General features: G+C 34.6%; 2 protein-coding genes and 2 long non-coding RNA genes across 4 annotated transcripts; 2 read left to right on the top strand and 2 right to left on the bottom strand.

The window, feature by feature from the left end:
• LOC104904721 (mannose-1-phosphate guanylyltransferase 1) lies at nucleotides 1–3021 on the top strand. The gene is made up of 5 exons (XM_010693086.3): nucleotides 1–155; nucleotides 725–882; nucleotides 1247–1309; nucleotides 1701–1940; nucleotides 2034–3021. The coding sequence occupies exons 2-5, from the start codon at nucleotides 772–774 to the stop codon at nucleotides 2703–2705; spliced, it is 1086 nt and encodes a 361-aa protein (XP_010691388.1). The 5' UTR covers nucleotides 1–155; nucleotides 725–771; the 3' UTR covers nucleotides 2706–3021.
• Nucleotides 3022–5613: 2592 nt separating this feature from the next.
• Nucleotides 5614–8037, top strand: LOC104904799 (hypothetical protein). The gene is made up of 3 exons (XM_010693188.4): nucleotides 5614–5970; nucleotides 7100–7446; nucleotides 7569–8037. The coding sequence occupies exons 1-3, from the start codon at nucleotides 5704–5706 to the stop codon at nucleotides 7726–7728; spliced, it is 774 nt and encodes a 257-aa protein (XP_010691490.1). The 5' UTR covers nucleotides 5614–5703; the 3' UTR covers nucleotides 7729–8037.
• A 2093-nt stretch (nucleotides 8038–10130) lies between these two features.
• LOC104904806 (uncharacterized) lies at nucleotides 10131–11696 on the bottom strand. The gene is made up of 2 exons (XR_791661.4): nucleotides 11073–11696; nucleotides 10131–10490 (listed from the first exon to the last, which is right to left on the bottom strand). It is a non-coding gene; the product is annotated as an uncharacterized LOC104904806 (long non-coding RNA).
• Nucleotides 11697–14160: 2464 nt separating this feature from the next.
• On the bottom strand, nucleotides 14161–15337 carry LOC104904810 (uncharacterized). The gene is made up of 2 exons (XR_791663.4): nucleotides 15140–15337; nucleotides 14161–14535 (listed from the first exon to the last, which is right to left on the bottom strand). It is a non-coding gene; the product is annotated as an uncharacterized LOC104904810 (long non-coding RNA).
• Between the last annotated feature and the right edge of the window lie 324 nt (nucleotides 15338–15661).

Raw genomic sequence — 15661 nt, 5'->3', positions numbered from 1 at the left:
AAATTACAATATTCATTATCCCCCACATCATTCATCACCATTCAACAATTTATCGACCGACACCTTCTTCTTCCTCGAAAAAGAACCCCTGAAGTAGGGGAAGGGTTTGTGAAAAGCGAGGGAAATTTCACAATTCATCTAATTGTTCTTTTCAGGTTTTTTAATCTCATATCTTTTCTTTATTACCCTTAGTTTTAATTCAGCTATTTATGTTCTTGTTGTTCATTTTATGTTCTTAACAATGCTGGATCTCTTGGTTTCTTCTTAAAAATGTGATCTTTTGTGTGTTTAGATCTTTGAAATTAAATGGGATTTTTATGATTTAGTTTGTGGGGTTTTGTGGAGGTAAATTTGATGAAATTACCCTCTTTTTTTTCTGTGTTTGATCTTATGGGTTTTTATAAAGATTTAATCTTTCAGTGTGATTGGTTAATAATGGATTAGAGAAACTTTTGGATCGTAATGGGTGTGTGATTACTGATTAGGGATTTAATGCTTATAATTTAGGTCTGATTTGATGCTGGATTTTGGATTTTTGAAGGTTTAAATTAGATTTTTAATTTTTTTTTGGGGGTGAATGGGTCAAAGTTAGTCAAATATGGAAGTGTGAATATTCAGATTTGGGGTGTTGAGTTGAATCTACTGAATTCCCCTTGGATGCCACTGAATTGCTTCACAAGTTAATATATGGATATTGATGTTCTTTTGGTTAATTTTGGGTTAGGTTTCATTGTTGTATCAATAAGTGGGAAAGCAAGTTAAAGATTGAAGATGAAGGCCTTGATTCTTGTTGGAGGTTTCGGGACCAGGTTGAGGCCATTGACACTCAGTGTTCCTAAGCCTCTCGTCGATTTCGCTAACAAGCCCATGATCTTGCATCAGGTTTGTAATTTTGAGCATGGTTTCTTATAAACTTGTGTTCATATACTTGCCTGCCTTTTCCTGTCAATGAAAGCTTGGAAGGTGGAATTTGATGTACATTCTTTTTGTGACACATTGAAGAATATGTCGATTTGTTATCTTGTGTTTTGTTTAAGTTTAGAAGCTTGACTTTATCAATGTTGATATGGTGTCAATTGAAGTCTGTACAAGTAGCTGTTTTATAGTAACCAAAGCTTGTCTTTCTCATATATTGATCCTGCCTACCATTTTAAATCAAAGAAAATTTTGATTTCGGATCTTGTGGAAGTATATACTTTTTCATATATGACCACATTGTTGATACGTGTTATTGATCTCTGTTTAGATTGAAGCTCTGAAGGCTGTTGGAGTTACTGAAGTGGTTTTAGCTATCAATTACCAACCAGAGGTGAATTTCCTGTGCCTTTAATCTAGTTACATATGCTTCAAAATTGTAGTCTCTGTTTGGTTGGATGGAGAATGGTTTTTGCCTGAAAAACATTTTCCAAGGGAAATTATAGATAAGTTTTTCTTTCTTTGTTTTTTTACAAGAAATGATGGAAAGAAAAAGAAAAAATGAATTTGGAGGGAAGAAGGTGGATAGGAGAAAAGAGAGAAGGTAAGGATCAAGATGGAAATTGTGGCATCATTTCTTCTTTCCGAAAGGAAGATGTTTTCTGCGGGAACACTATTTTCCACCTTACAAACAAAACAAAAATAAAATTTAAAAAAATTTCAGATAAATGTTTTCTTCCCAACCAAACACTCTTGAAGATAATATTAACTCTATGTCGTTGCAGGTGATGCTGAATTTCTTGAAGGACTTTGAGGCCAAGCTTGGAATCACAATTACTTGTTCCCAAGAGACTGAACCTCTGGGTACTGCTGGTCCGTTAGCTTTGGCGAGGGACAAATTGATTGATGAATCTGGTGAACCATTTTTTGTTCTCAACAGTGATGTTATTAGTGAGTATCCGCTGAAACAAATGATCGAGTTTCACAAAAGTCATGGAGGAGAGGCTTCGATCATGGTGACGAAGGTACTTGATTTAGACTGTCCTTTCACTTCATTTTTAGTGATAATCTTATTGTATGATCTTCTCAAATCTTTGTTGTGCTTGTCACTTAAACAGGTTGATGAACCATCAAAATATGGAGTTGTAGTTACGGAGGAATCAACTGGGAAGGTGGAGAAATTTGTGGAAAAACCTAAAATATTTGTTGGTAACAAGATCAATGCTGGGATTTATCTATTGAACCCATCTGTTCTTGATAAGATTGAATTAAGACCCACATCCATTGAAAAAGAGGTCTTCCCAAAAATTGCATCTGAGAAGCAGCTATATGCAATGGTTCTACCAGGTTTCTGGATGGACATCGGACAACCAAGAGATTACATAACTGGCTTGAGACTCTACCTTGACTCGTTGAGGAAGAATTCACCCTCACAACTTGCCAGTGGCTCTCATATCATTGGAAATGTGTTGGTCGACGAGAGCGCAACAATTGGAGAAGGGTGTCTTATTGGGCCTGATGTAGCGATTGGACCGGGCTGTGTGATCGAGGCTGGTGTTAGACTTTCTCGCTGCACAATTATGCGTGGGGTTCGGGTCAAGAAACATGCTTGCATCTCCAGCAGCATCATTGGATGGCACTCGACTGTGGGGCAGTGGGCACGAGTGGAGAATATGACTGTTCTTGGAGAAGATGTTCATGTCTGTGATGAGATTTACAGTAACGGCGGAGTTGTTCTGCCTCACAAGGAGATCAAAACCAGCATTTTGAAGCCAGAAATAGTAATGTGAGTCAGATAGTTCATCATCAAAATAGATTATTCTCTGGAAGTTGTAATTTAAATTAAATCTCATATGTTCTCTGTTGCATACTTGCATTTTGTAAGAGTGAGTATTGGCAAGGTTTCCCATTGATCATCTCTTTGTGAAGTGTGTTATTTTTCTATCCCTGCTCCCCTTTCTTGTGTGTACATAGAAAAATAATTGTATTGGTTCATTTGCTCTCTTCTGTGGTTCACCTCATTGATTTTTGGCTGTAATTTTTCAATAAACATTAATGTCAAGTCCCTTAGAGCATTGTTTAATATCAGAATCAGTTTTTAGTTTCTGTTTTGATTTTGCACATTTGTCGATGTATAACTTTCACTATTGATATGATATCTCTAATTATCCATCAATTCAATTATCTCTATTTCTCTCCTTTCAGAGATAGCATTATCATTTATTTTATTTTTTTGATTTGGTAATTAACTGGTTCAAACAGGCTCAGTTCTCATGAGCTCGGGGGTAAGAAAGAGATCACGATTCACAAGAAAACTTCCAGAGACTAAAAACTGGGGATTTGTATCCAGAAGCATAAATCCACACAAACACCCCAAATAGTAATATAAGGTTGATGAGAATCGAACTCCCGACCATGAGGTTGATGAGAATCGAACTCCAGATCATGAGGTTGGGAGGTGGGAGCTCCAATCATGATCGCAGTAAAACCTACGTTTCACAAATAATAAAAGAGTAAAAAAGAAATTCTGATTTTATTGTTTGTTAAAATTCTTTAATTCATAAGAAGAAAAGAATATGCTCCAATAAACCACCAAATTACACAAAGAGAGAGAGAGAGCCCATGTGTGATTGGTGTGGAAGCCCTACCATGTGAAGTGGCAACCAATGCCACCTAGAGTATGAGGTTTTGTTCCTAAGTTATGTATTTTCTCGCATCTCAATGTGAAGGTGTCAGACCAAGAAAAAGGTGATTAAATTCGAGTCCTTTCATTTGATGCAAATTGAAGATGTCTATCAAAAATAATTAGTCCATGTCTCCATGAGGATCTTAACTTTTGCCAATTTTTTATTAATAATAAGGCCTATTTTTCTGAATTTATATTCAGTTCAATCCAGTTCGATTCGTCTCAATTCAGTTCCTTCTAGTCTATAAAAACGGGGTTTAATATTAACTATCTATGGATAATAATGATATGTAAGAGGATCCTTGGGGAAAAAAACTGTATGATTTCCATATGTACAACATATTTTGCTGAAAAATCAATAATATAGATATATACAACTTTAATATTTAATAAATTATATATACTTCTTTCGTTTCATATTACTTGCTACACTTCTCAATTTACGAACTTCTGTGTAATTTTTGAAGAAGAAAAAGGTAGAGAGTAAAAAGAAAAGGGACCCATGTGAGAGGAGATAGATAGAGAGAGTTTATTGCCCAAAAAAGAAGTGTAGCAAGTAATGTGAAACTTCTCTCAATAAAAAGTGCAGCGAGTATTATGAAATGGAGGAAGTGTATAGTTAAAATAAAGTATGTGCATACTGTAAAAGTCGACTGAGTGAATATATATATATATATATATGTGGTGTAATATTAGTAGATGAGGGATATAAGTCTATTTATTGGAGGTTTCGTAAGGTCCATTTGTTGAATGGGCATTGGCCCCTTGCATAAAACCAGTTGAGAATATTAGAATAGTTGCAGAATATTCTTTTTATGCTGCTAAGCCATTGTGTTAGTCTTGGGAGGCCATATTACTATATTGGCTATCAAGTTACAGGAGATAAAGTAGTGGACAAAGATCATTTTGAAGGTTACTATTTACAAGTTACTTTGTAATCAATCTAGCTATGAGACTTTTTAGGGTTCTCGATGAACTTATATTAGTCATTGGTCAATCGTCACCATGAAGACAAATTCTTCATTATAATTCGAAGTTTACAAGCTCAACGATCATGAGAGCGTGTGTGATTGATGAAAGATTTGTAACGTTTTGATCGTTATAGGATTAATGGTATCCCATAATATCTTCTCTATTTACTGTCTTTCGTTTTTTGGCCTGATTTTCTCCTATAAAATCAGTGATTCCTAATCAGTTCAAGACACACAAAACATTATCTTCTCCTCCTTCTCTTCTTTTTCTTTCCTGGGTTCGTGCTACTCTCCAAGTCTATACTGCTAGTGGTGGCAGTTTTAGTCTGTTGTGTTAACCTTGGGGAGCTTTCCGGCCAGATTGATTACCACCGTTGTTAGGCCGTAATTGCTTTCAAGTCAGTGGTCTCCTACCACGGCACAACCTTGAAATTAGTGTTCATTTGCCATTGCGATTGTCAGTTTCTAACAATACAATCGGATGTGTTGTAAGTATGGTACACCCAATACACGCAAAAATCGCATAATGGTGAAAGCCCCAAATAAGCAAATGAGTAAAAAAATTGCCCTGAGTTAGTTGGGTGTGTCATGCACATTGTGCTCCAAATAAGCATATTATGCTCCAATACTTAACATTCATTTCGGTTCAATTTGCACCCAAATATATATACTTCCTTTGTTATAAAATAGATATTTACTATTTTAGGTCATTTCATAATAATCAACATTACTATATTTAGCATTTACTTCTCTCAATCTCACTCTTTCTCACACGAGTCTCTCTATTTATTTTTATTTTTCCTTTCTCTACCTCCACTCTTTATCTCCGCATCTTTTTCCTATATTTTATTTATTTTAAAACGGAAAAAGTATATATAATAAAAAGAGCTCAATGGGCTTTACTTCCATTTCAGCAAATACTTCCCCAAATGACAACAAACACCATTTGGCCCAAAACAAAAACCAAATACAATCAAATCTTTAGAAAATGACGAATATACCCTCATTCAGAATAAACTTCCACATAGCTTCTTAAACCCTAAACTTCACCTCCCAAAAACACCCATCAAATCCCTAAAACCCCTTAAACCCTAAAAAACCTCTCCTTCCTCAATTTTCCCAAATTCAACAATGGCGTTCTCTGCAATTCTTCGTAATTCCGCAAAAAAGGCGGCGCCTTTCGCCGCTCGTATGATCGGATCTCAGAGCAACACGAAATCTTCCGCCGCCGTATTCTCTGCCGTCAAACGCGCCACTCTCTCTCCTCGATTATTTCACTCTGCTACTTACTCTTCCGTCCGCCATTTCTCCTCGAACAGTACTTCTTCTGATAACAAGCTTGTTGAAGTTCTTCAAAGTGAAATTAATGTTGTTGAAGAGTCTGAGGATATTGATAAGGTCGAATCTTTTTTCGCACTCTCTATAAATTTGACTGGTTTTGTTTCTTGCATTATGAAATTCTCCATTTTTTGATTTTTTTTTTTGGGATATAGTTGAATGTTTGAATTGTTGGTTGCTCATGTGCTCGAGAAATGATTTTTTTTTTTTTTTTTAGGTTTTCTATCTGAATTACTTGGATTTGTCTGAAGTTGTGTTGAGTTTTTCAGATGTGGTTTGTTTTTTTAGTAGAAACTGGTTTTTAGGCTCGGGCTATGCTCCGAGTAATTATAATTTTCATTTATAAGTATTTTGCTTTAAAATTATAGCACCGAACCTAATTTGATTTAGTGGTTAAGACTTTAACTATACAAACTTTAGTATACAAACCAGAAGTCATAGAATCAAATTTTATATCATTTATTTTCTAATTTGAAGTAAATACTCTAAGGAATAGCGCCACATGACCTAGTTTCTTGTTTACAACGCCTTTTAATATATTAGTATAGATTGTAATTGTTTTCTTTTTGTTGTGGTATTAGTATTTGTGATTGATTGATGATAAAAAGGGCTTGTGAGGGGTTTTTAATTTGTGCGATTGAGTTTTATTGGTGTAAAATAGTCAAACTGAAGTTTAGGATTGTACTAATTGCAAACTGAAATGTTAGTTGGTACTTGGTAGTTGTATCTGGAAGTTACTGGAATGATAATAAAAGTTTGGAAGTTTGTAAGACCTAGAAAAGGTTTATTTGAAATGGTTACTCCTGTGTTTTCGCCGACTGTGGTACGTTTAACCATTAATATCTTTACTTACGTATTAGCAAAACATATTCTTGAGTTGATATTCAAAATATACATGGAGATAATCTAACACTATCTCACATGATGATATTTTGATATCTGAATTAGCGAGAATTTACAGTTGAAACTTCACGTTTGAATAGTAATGATAGATAGTAGGTTTCTTGCTCCATAGTCTTTTTATCTAATTACTTTGAACTTGTTGTCAAGTTATAAGTAAACCTTGAATGCTGCTCTGTTCTTAAAGGAAGTATTTATTTTGCAGTTTCTTCGGATTTAAACTATCTCCTTACTGTTGGAAATTATAGCAATTCTTTTTGTTGTGTTCTTGTTTTTTTTGTCTTTGCAGACTGTTGAGGCTCCGGGTAGCTTCCCTTTCAAGATTGAGGATATCGCTGGAGAGCAGACTGTGACTCTGACAAGAGAATATGAGGATGAAACCATAACAGTTGAAGTGTCTATGCCTAGTCTTGTTACTGGTGAGGAAGAAGATGAGGAGGATGACGATGATAAAGACGATGAAAATGAGTCAAGCTCACAGTCGAGTGTACCACTTCTTGTAACTGTAACCAAGAAGAACGGACCGGCTTTGGAATTTGATTGCACTGCTTACCCAGATGAAATTGCCATCAACAGTCTCTCGCTGAAAAATCATGAAAATGAAGATCAACTTGCATATGAAGGCCCTGATTTCCTGTAAGTCTTTATCCTGTCTTGTATCATCTGATTTTTGAAAAAATTGAGCATTGTTTATTTGTTTTTTATCTTCATTTTCTCCAACTTGTGAACTTACTTTATTAATCTTTCTAATTTGTTAGTGATCTGGATGAAAATCTGCAAAAGGCCTTCCACAAATATCTGGAGATTAGGGGTATCAAGCCAAGCACAACAAACTTTTTGCATGAGTACATGATTGAGAAGGATAACAAAGAGTATCTTAGGTGGCTCAAGGATGTCAAGAAATTTGTCGAGGCATAAGCTTTGATACACTTACTGAGATCTATGCTGCGGAAATGCCCGGAAACTGTTCCATAAGCAAGATCTGAAGAGGGGGGGGGGGGGGGTTATAGGACCATTCTTGTTGCTAGTAGTTATAATACTCATAATGTAAGCATGGTTAATGAACGTATATTCTTGAGACCAGTTGCTCCATTTCAATAGTTCAAGCAAACTTAGAAGAATATCAATCTCACCTTTCCAGAGTCTCTGTTTCATCTTTAAATATTTTCTATTTTTATACTGAAGTGGGTGGAGTTGATATCCAAAAGTAATTGTTAAATCCTTCAATTGGAGTGTCAAGCAAAAGTTCTTTAAGAATGATGCTTGATTCTTAAAGTATTTTTGCTTCAGTTGCAATTTCATGATATGATTAGAAAACTGAAGCTCTGAGACCTGAACAATGTGCAACTGCATCCAGTGGTTGGAATGATGCAGGTTAGTTTGCAAAGGGTGCTTGTCATGATGTTGGCCGTGTGATGATGAAATCGGTGGCTGGGCGAGGGTTAGGGCTGGCAATGGGTCGGGTTGGGTCAAGATCAAGTTGGGTTGGCGGGTTGAGAACTCCTTGACCCAACCTGACCTATTAACTTAAACGGGTTGAAATTTACAACCCAACCCAACCTTATGATAAACGGGTCAACCTTCAGGTCGACCCGTTTAATTTTTTTTTCGTGTTTTTTTCTAGAAAAAATAAATAAAAACAACATAATTTATTTGCAAATAACAGTCGCCAACAAATTAAAATTAAGTCATTACATAACCATATGATAATATTGTTCAAAATCAACAGAACTTTTGTTCAAAATCAACACAAATGTTCAAAATAACATCATTAAAACTTCGTAAGCAATTGTCCAACCTTAAGTGTAATGACTAAGTCATAATAAGCAAGAGCAATAGAGGAATTCAAATTTTTTAGGGATTTTTTTAGCTTGTTTTTTCATAAATGGGTTAGGTGGGTCAAAATCAGGTTGGAATTTTCAACCTGACCCAACCCATTTAATTAAACGGGTTGGGTCAGGTCGACCCATTTAATTAAACGGGTTCAAAATTCTGACCCAATCCATTATTAATGGGTTGGGTTCGGGTCGGGTTGGCGGGTTGGGTAATATTTTGCCAGCTCTAGCGAGGGTTGTCGTAATGGCGGTTTGATGAGGCTCATCCTAAGAACAAGAGAACAAGAGATTGCTTCGTGCCCCTAGCCGTGTGGGGTCAACCAGACCTAAAACCAAGGCACAATATAGACCATAGTCATGACTCATGTGTGCCGTGTCATATCATGCTTGGGCATATATTGTCCTTGTGTTGTACTCGTGCTAGACCTAAAACCAAGTGCCAACACAACCCACGGGTTCTCGTACGCTCGTGTTTGGGCTAAAATTTTGTTGTGTATTGCTTTCTCATCAAAGATGCATCGCAACTCACATGTACAAACCATGACCCAACTTGCACAATATCGCGCTGCGCCAAGATTCATGTTGTTAGAACCTTCCGTGGAATTGTGCTACATACCTCATGGTACGGCATCTAGTCACGAGAAAACATGTATACTGTAAGTCTAAATGTGATATTGCGGGAGTAGAGACATTTGAAGCCATTTTAGGGTTCGAAGAGAAACATGCAGAATAAGTTGTAGAAGAGTAAAATAGAGAATTTGATCTCAACTACCCATGAGGCATCTCAATGCATCTTGAATCTTGAAGCCTTTAAGAAGGTCCTCAATAAATAGTTAAATTTACAATAGTCAATAAAATACCTCCAAAGTAACCAAATTTGAAGGCTAAGTCACGATTTTGGACATTTTTGGGACCTAAAACAATCCTCATGGGATTAGGGATATGTTATGATCATATGGGACGATTCGAAATCATATTCATACTTAAGGGAAGACAATGAAATCCTTCTAAGCTATTTCGAGATAGGAGGAGGAAGATAGTAAACAAGTCGTAGGCGACAATTTCTAACAATTGAAAGGGTCTCAACCACCTAAGAGTCGCCATTTATATATCTTCAGGAAGGTCTTGGATTTAACAAAACATTGTCAGGTTCCCAAAAGTCCAAAAATTTAGCCACAAAATTGAAGAATTTAAAGGTTATGAAACATATACTTCTCCCGTTTCAAAATACTTGATATAGTTTGACTTTTATACTATTCACAATTTTTTTTTTTTACTGAGTTTTTTTATTCTATGTAAGGGAAAAATATAGTCATGTGGGATCTTGTTAAAGTCGTCTCGACGTATACTTTTGAAATATCGGCTTTTTATAATTTTCACTCATAGGAAATTAGAGTTATTAACAGTTGAAAATGTGCATTTGCCAGCGTGTCGAGAGAAGTATGTCAAATATTTCGAAAAAAAAAAGTATGATACAATTGCATGGTAACTTAAAATAAAAGTTTATTGATGAATATTCAACAATGGAGGAGATCAACAAAACAAAGGAGGTACTTAGATTTATATGGAAATCTTTACTTAACAACTAACTGAAAATTATCGTACAACTCAAAAGAGACTTATATAATACACACTTCATAGTTCATAGATGAGGAGCATGCATAGCTCAACAAGGCCTTCGACATTCACATCTATACGGGAATACACAATCACCATCAGGCCAATTCTCTCGGCTACAAGTCTTCTTACAAGCCGAAACTGATATGGTAGAAAAGCAACCGCCTTTGTAGTACTTACTTGGTTTTGCGCAAGTTTTGCCATCAACTTCCACCACCATATTCATCTCTGTCATATAAACACATGAAACACAAACTATCTTAAGTAATTAATTTTAACCAAAACTCTCAAGTTTCTAAGAATAAGGATCATGGAATGTTGTTTGTTGGTTGGCTAAATTTTGAAAATTAGAGGAGGTTTAATATAAAGGGAAGCTTTCATTCTCACAAATTATAGGAAGTTGCTGAGAGTAAGTGATAACTTAGTTGGTTAGAGGCTTAGAGATTTTTCTCGATTTTAAGAGATTTTATGATCGATTCTCACTTTGTTCTTATGATCTCTCTAAACATCAAAAAGAATTATAGAAAGTTGCTAATGTAAAGTGTGTTTATGTAAGTGGTCGTTTTTCCATGTCAAAATTCATGGATAGTTCCAAAGTTGTTTAGTTGAAAATTAAATAAGTAACTGTTCTTGTCAAATCAACCAAACGAGACACTCAATTTATTCTACTTATTTTTTTTTGGCTACCAAACAAATATAAGCAAATTCCTTGAATTGAGAAAGAGACAACTTCATGAAAACTCCAAGGAGAAGTCAATTACCAAAATCCCATATCAATAAACATAGACTAAGAAAGGAAAAAATGATTACCTGAAGTGAGTAAGAAGAGAAGCAAAACCGAAAGCCAAAAGAATTTCTTCTCCATTTTTTCTTGGTCTTGTTTATAACTTGTTTGAAATCAAGTATAGATGTATACATTATATATAGATAATAGACGTCATGGTTCAAGCACACCATAGTTGAAACTTCAAAATTTGCCAAAAGAATTAGTTTATGTTCCGTTTTCCTTTTTGAGTTGTCATTTATTAGTTTATCCACTCAGTGACGGATCTAGGATTTTAATATAGGGAGGACCGAACTTATTGATTAATTGAAAAAACCAAAAACAAATGTCTTTATAATCGAACTTGTGACTTGATGCCTAGTATACTCGCGCTCCAACCACCTACTCCACTATACCTATTTACATTACTATCTCATATAGGTTACTTATAGATATTGTGGATCATGGGGTGGGCTGAGGCCCGGGTAGTCCACCCCCTAGATCCGCCCCTGTATCCACTATCGTTTCTGTTATTGGATGATCGTACTAATTTTGTATTATTTTTACGATAAAGTATTGTCGCTCTATTTCTTAGGTGCAACATTAGATTCAAATTGATATGCAATAAATTAATACTTTCTCTTCACTTCTATAATCCATTTACCCATTTCTTTCAAAAGTGTATGCTTGAAGGAGCACTAAACTACTTCCTCCGTTTCGAATTGAATGCAACAAAAGAATATTTTATATCTCACAAATAATGTCTTTTTATTGCATTTAATTTGATATAAAGGAAATAGTAAAATCCAAGGAAGTATTAGCTAATAGATAAATCGAGAAGATAATTTATTATGATATTGATATCCAACTATTCAATGGTGGACAGGACACAAGAAGGCCTAATTTTAACGAGTTTGGCCCCACAATCTTAAAATGCTGATATACTTGGTTGGTAGTTGGAAGTTGGCAGTTAACCATAAACTTCATATAATGGCCGACGGGCACAAGAAGCTTGGCTATTTTAAGCCCAAAATCTTGAATGTATGATGGTATACTATGTTGTCTTTGTGCTTTAATTGACAATAGAGGTCTGAATTCTGGGTGATAATTTTTAAAAGGTCTGAACTATTGATTAACCTGTGTAGGTCCCAACTTTAGGGGGTCTTAACTTTTAGCGGGCTCGAAAACTTAAAACTGAAGATTTTTTTAAAAAATCTCACCTAGTTAATTCCTACAACCTTCCCTCAACTAATCCTTCTGATGTGACCCAAGTTTTACAAGTGATGACCTATTAAGTCAGTTTTAAGTCACTAAGGTCTGCTAAAAGTTAAGACCCCCTAAAGTTGGGACCTACACAAGTTATTCAATATTTCAGACCTTCTAAAAATTATCACCCAAAGTTCAGACCTCTATTGTCAATTTTTCCTTTTTTTTTTGGCCTCCTATAGAGAATTCCATTAATAAGAAGAATTTTCTCTGAATTTCCTTGTATAAGACCACTCATTCAAAGGCCCAATAAAAATCCCGACCTTAAAGCTTTCCATTTAAGATGCGACACATGATAACTCATAGGCTCATAGCCTTACATGTACGATATCGTCATGTCCTTTGTGGTGCCATAATTCACATTTTTGGGACCTCCTTGGTGCTCAGGAACAAACCTTTAGAGCTATCTTTGGGTAGAAATAAAATTCTTTGAAACAAGTAGTAGATGACTATTTATAATATTAGTGAAGAGGGGTCCAAATCACATGACAGTTATCTTAAAGCTCCTGATAAAAAAAGAAGGATATGTAAAAAAATTTGAAAATAATAGCTGAATTTAAAGGTTATTCACACTTCTGAAGCTACTGGTTTCATGGTACAAATTTGATAGTATTAGGAGACCAATTAATATCATAGTCATGCCTACAAATAAACTTATGGTGGCCTTTGAGGCTATTTTTCGGTTGAATGAAAATTTTTAAATCAAGTTGTAAAAGGTATTTAAATCAAATTGGATAGTTTTAACTATCTGAGAATCATTCTAAGGCATTAGATACCCGCATAAAGGTCCTTGTTGAAAAACATAGTCGGGTCGCAAAGTTTCAGAATTGCGCAAAATAGCTGAATTCGAAGGCTACAATTCATGCAAACTGACATTCAAGGGGTCGAAAAATAAAATCTGACATCATAGGGCCATATGAGACCATCTCGTATCATATCTATATCTAAGTACAAACATATGGTGACTTTTTAAGTTGTTTCGAGGTTGAAATAGATATATAAAAAACAAGTTGTGTAGGGCGTTTAAATCGATTAGAGGGTCCTTACCACCCTAAAGTCATCCCAAGACACCTTGGAACTTTCCGACAATGCTGTGAAACAAAACTCATGTGATACATCCTAGGGTATTTGGAGGCCATTTGATATCATATCGATACCTCCAAACATATGGTGGACTTCTGAGCTATTTCGAGGTCAAAATAGGATATATAAAACAAGTCGTAAAAGATTTTGAATCAATTTAGATCTAAATCTTTCGAGAGAGTCCTGAATAAGTAACTTTTTCAGGTTCAAAAAAATTATAAAAACACAATTGCTGAATTTGAAGGCTATATAAGTAATATAAATTATGCTTCCAGACATTCTCAAGACCAAGGAAACAAATTTTATGTGATGCATCTTATAGTCATAGACTCACATGACACCATTTGATATATTCGTGCTTAAAAATGGACACGAACATATGGTAGACATTGGAGGTATGTCGAAGTTGAACTGAATATAAAAGATGGTAACCACCTGAGTAATCCCAAGGCGTTTTGAAGTCCAAAATTTTGGCCACAAATTTTAAAATTTTAAAGGTCATCAAACATATACTTCTTCCGTTTCAAAATACTTGATACAATTTGACTTTTACATTATTTACAAACTTTTTTATACAGAGTTTTGTTATTCTATGTAAGAGAAAAATATAGTCACGTGGAATCTTGTTAGAGTCGTCTCGACGTATACTTTTGAAATATCGAATTTTTATAATTTTCGCTTATAGGAAATTAGAGTTAACAACAGTTGAAAATGTGCATTGGCAAGTGTGTCGAGAGAAGTATGTCAAGTATTTTGAAACAAAAGAAGTATGATACAATTGCATGGTAAATTAAAATAAAAATTATTGATGAATATTCAACAATGGAGGAGATCAACAAAACAAAGGATCTTACTAAAAAAAAGTACTCAGATTTATATGGAAATCTTTACTTAACAACTAACTGGAAATTATAGTACAACTCAAAAGAGACTTATATAATACACACTTCACATAGTTCATAGATAGAGGAGCACACATATCTCAACAAGGCCTTCGACATTCACATCTAAATGGGTATACACAAGCACCATCAGGCCAATTCTCTCGGCTACAAGTCTTCTTACAAGCTGAAACTGATATGGTAGCAAAGCAACCGCCTTTGTAGTACTTACTTGGTTTTGCGCAAGTCGCACCATCAACTTCGACCACCATGTTCATCTCTGTCATATAAACACATGAAAACACAAACTATCTTAAGTAATTAATTTTAACCAAAACTCTCAAGTTTCTAAGAATAAGGATATTGGAATGTTGTTTGTTGGTTGGCTAAATTTTGAAAATTAGAGGTTTAATATAAAGGGAAGTTTCCATTCTCACAAATTATAGGAAGTTGCTGAGAGTAAGTGATAACTTAGTTGGTTAAAGGCTTAGAGCTTTTTCTCGATTTTAAGAGATTTTATGATCGATTCTCACTTTGTCCTTATGACCTCTCTAAACATCAAAAAGAATTATAGAAAGTTGCTAATGTAAAGTGTGTTTATGTAAGTACTCGTTTTTTCATGACAAAATTCATGGATAGTTCCAAAGTTGTTTAGTTGAAAATCAAACAACTGCTCTTGAGAAATTTTTAAATTTACTCCTCCCAATTTGTCAAATCAACCAAACGACTCACTCAATTTATTCTACTTATTTCTTTGCTACCAAACAAATATAAACAAATTCCTTGAATTGAGAAAGAGACAACTTCATGAAAACTCCAAGGAGAAGCCAATTACCAAAATCCAATATCAATAAACATAGACTAAGAAAGGAAAAAATGAATACCAGAAGCGAGTAAGCAGAGAAGCAAAACCGAAAGCCAAAAGAATTTCTTCTCCATTTTTCTTGGTCTTGTTTATCAGTTGTTTGAAATTAAGTATAGATGTATACAATATACATTATCTATTATATAAGGGAAGGGCCGAAGGGGATGAAGATGGTGTGCTCCGCGAAAATACTAAATTACTTTAATGATATAATGAAATGAAACAACTTTTAAAAAATAATTTAAGAATCCTTTTTCATTTCAACTTGTCATTCTAAACAAGTTATAAATGGTATATATGCATCAAATACTTCAATCATGAAATTAAATGGACAAAATATCTTGACTTTTTTTTTTTTAAATAAGAGAAGATGGTATACATGACGTCCATCTAAAAAGTCTTAGATATTCACTACCTTTGATACTCTTTAATCCAGTCAAACCAACTCATTAGGTCTATTCTTTTTGTTCAAAATTTATTCACAAAAAAATTAATATTAAAAATTACTCACAACCTTTTTTTACAGTAGCGAATTATATAT

The sequence above is a fragment of the Beta vulgaris genome, chromosome 2 (genome assembly GCF_026745355.1).
Source record: "Beta vulgaris subsp. vulgaris cultivar EL10 chromosome 2, EL10.2, whole genome shotgun sequence".
Taxonomy (NCBI): domain Eukaryota; kingdom Viridiplantae; phylum Streptophyta; class Magnoliopsida; order Caryophyllales; family Amaranthaceae; genus Beta; species Beta vulgaris.
The sequence above is the reverse complement of the archived record's forward strand: the minus strand, read 5'-3'. Positions and strand labels throughout refer to the sequence as shown.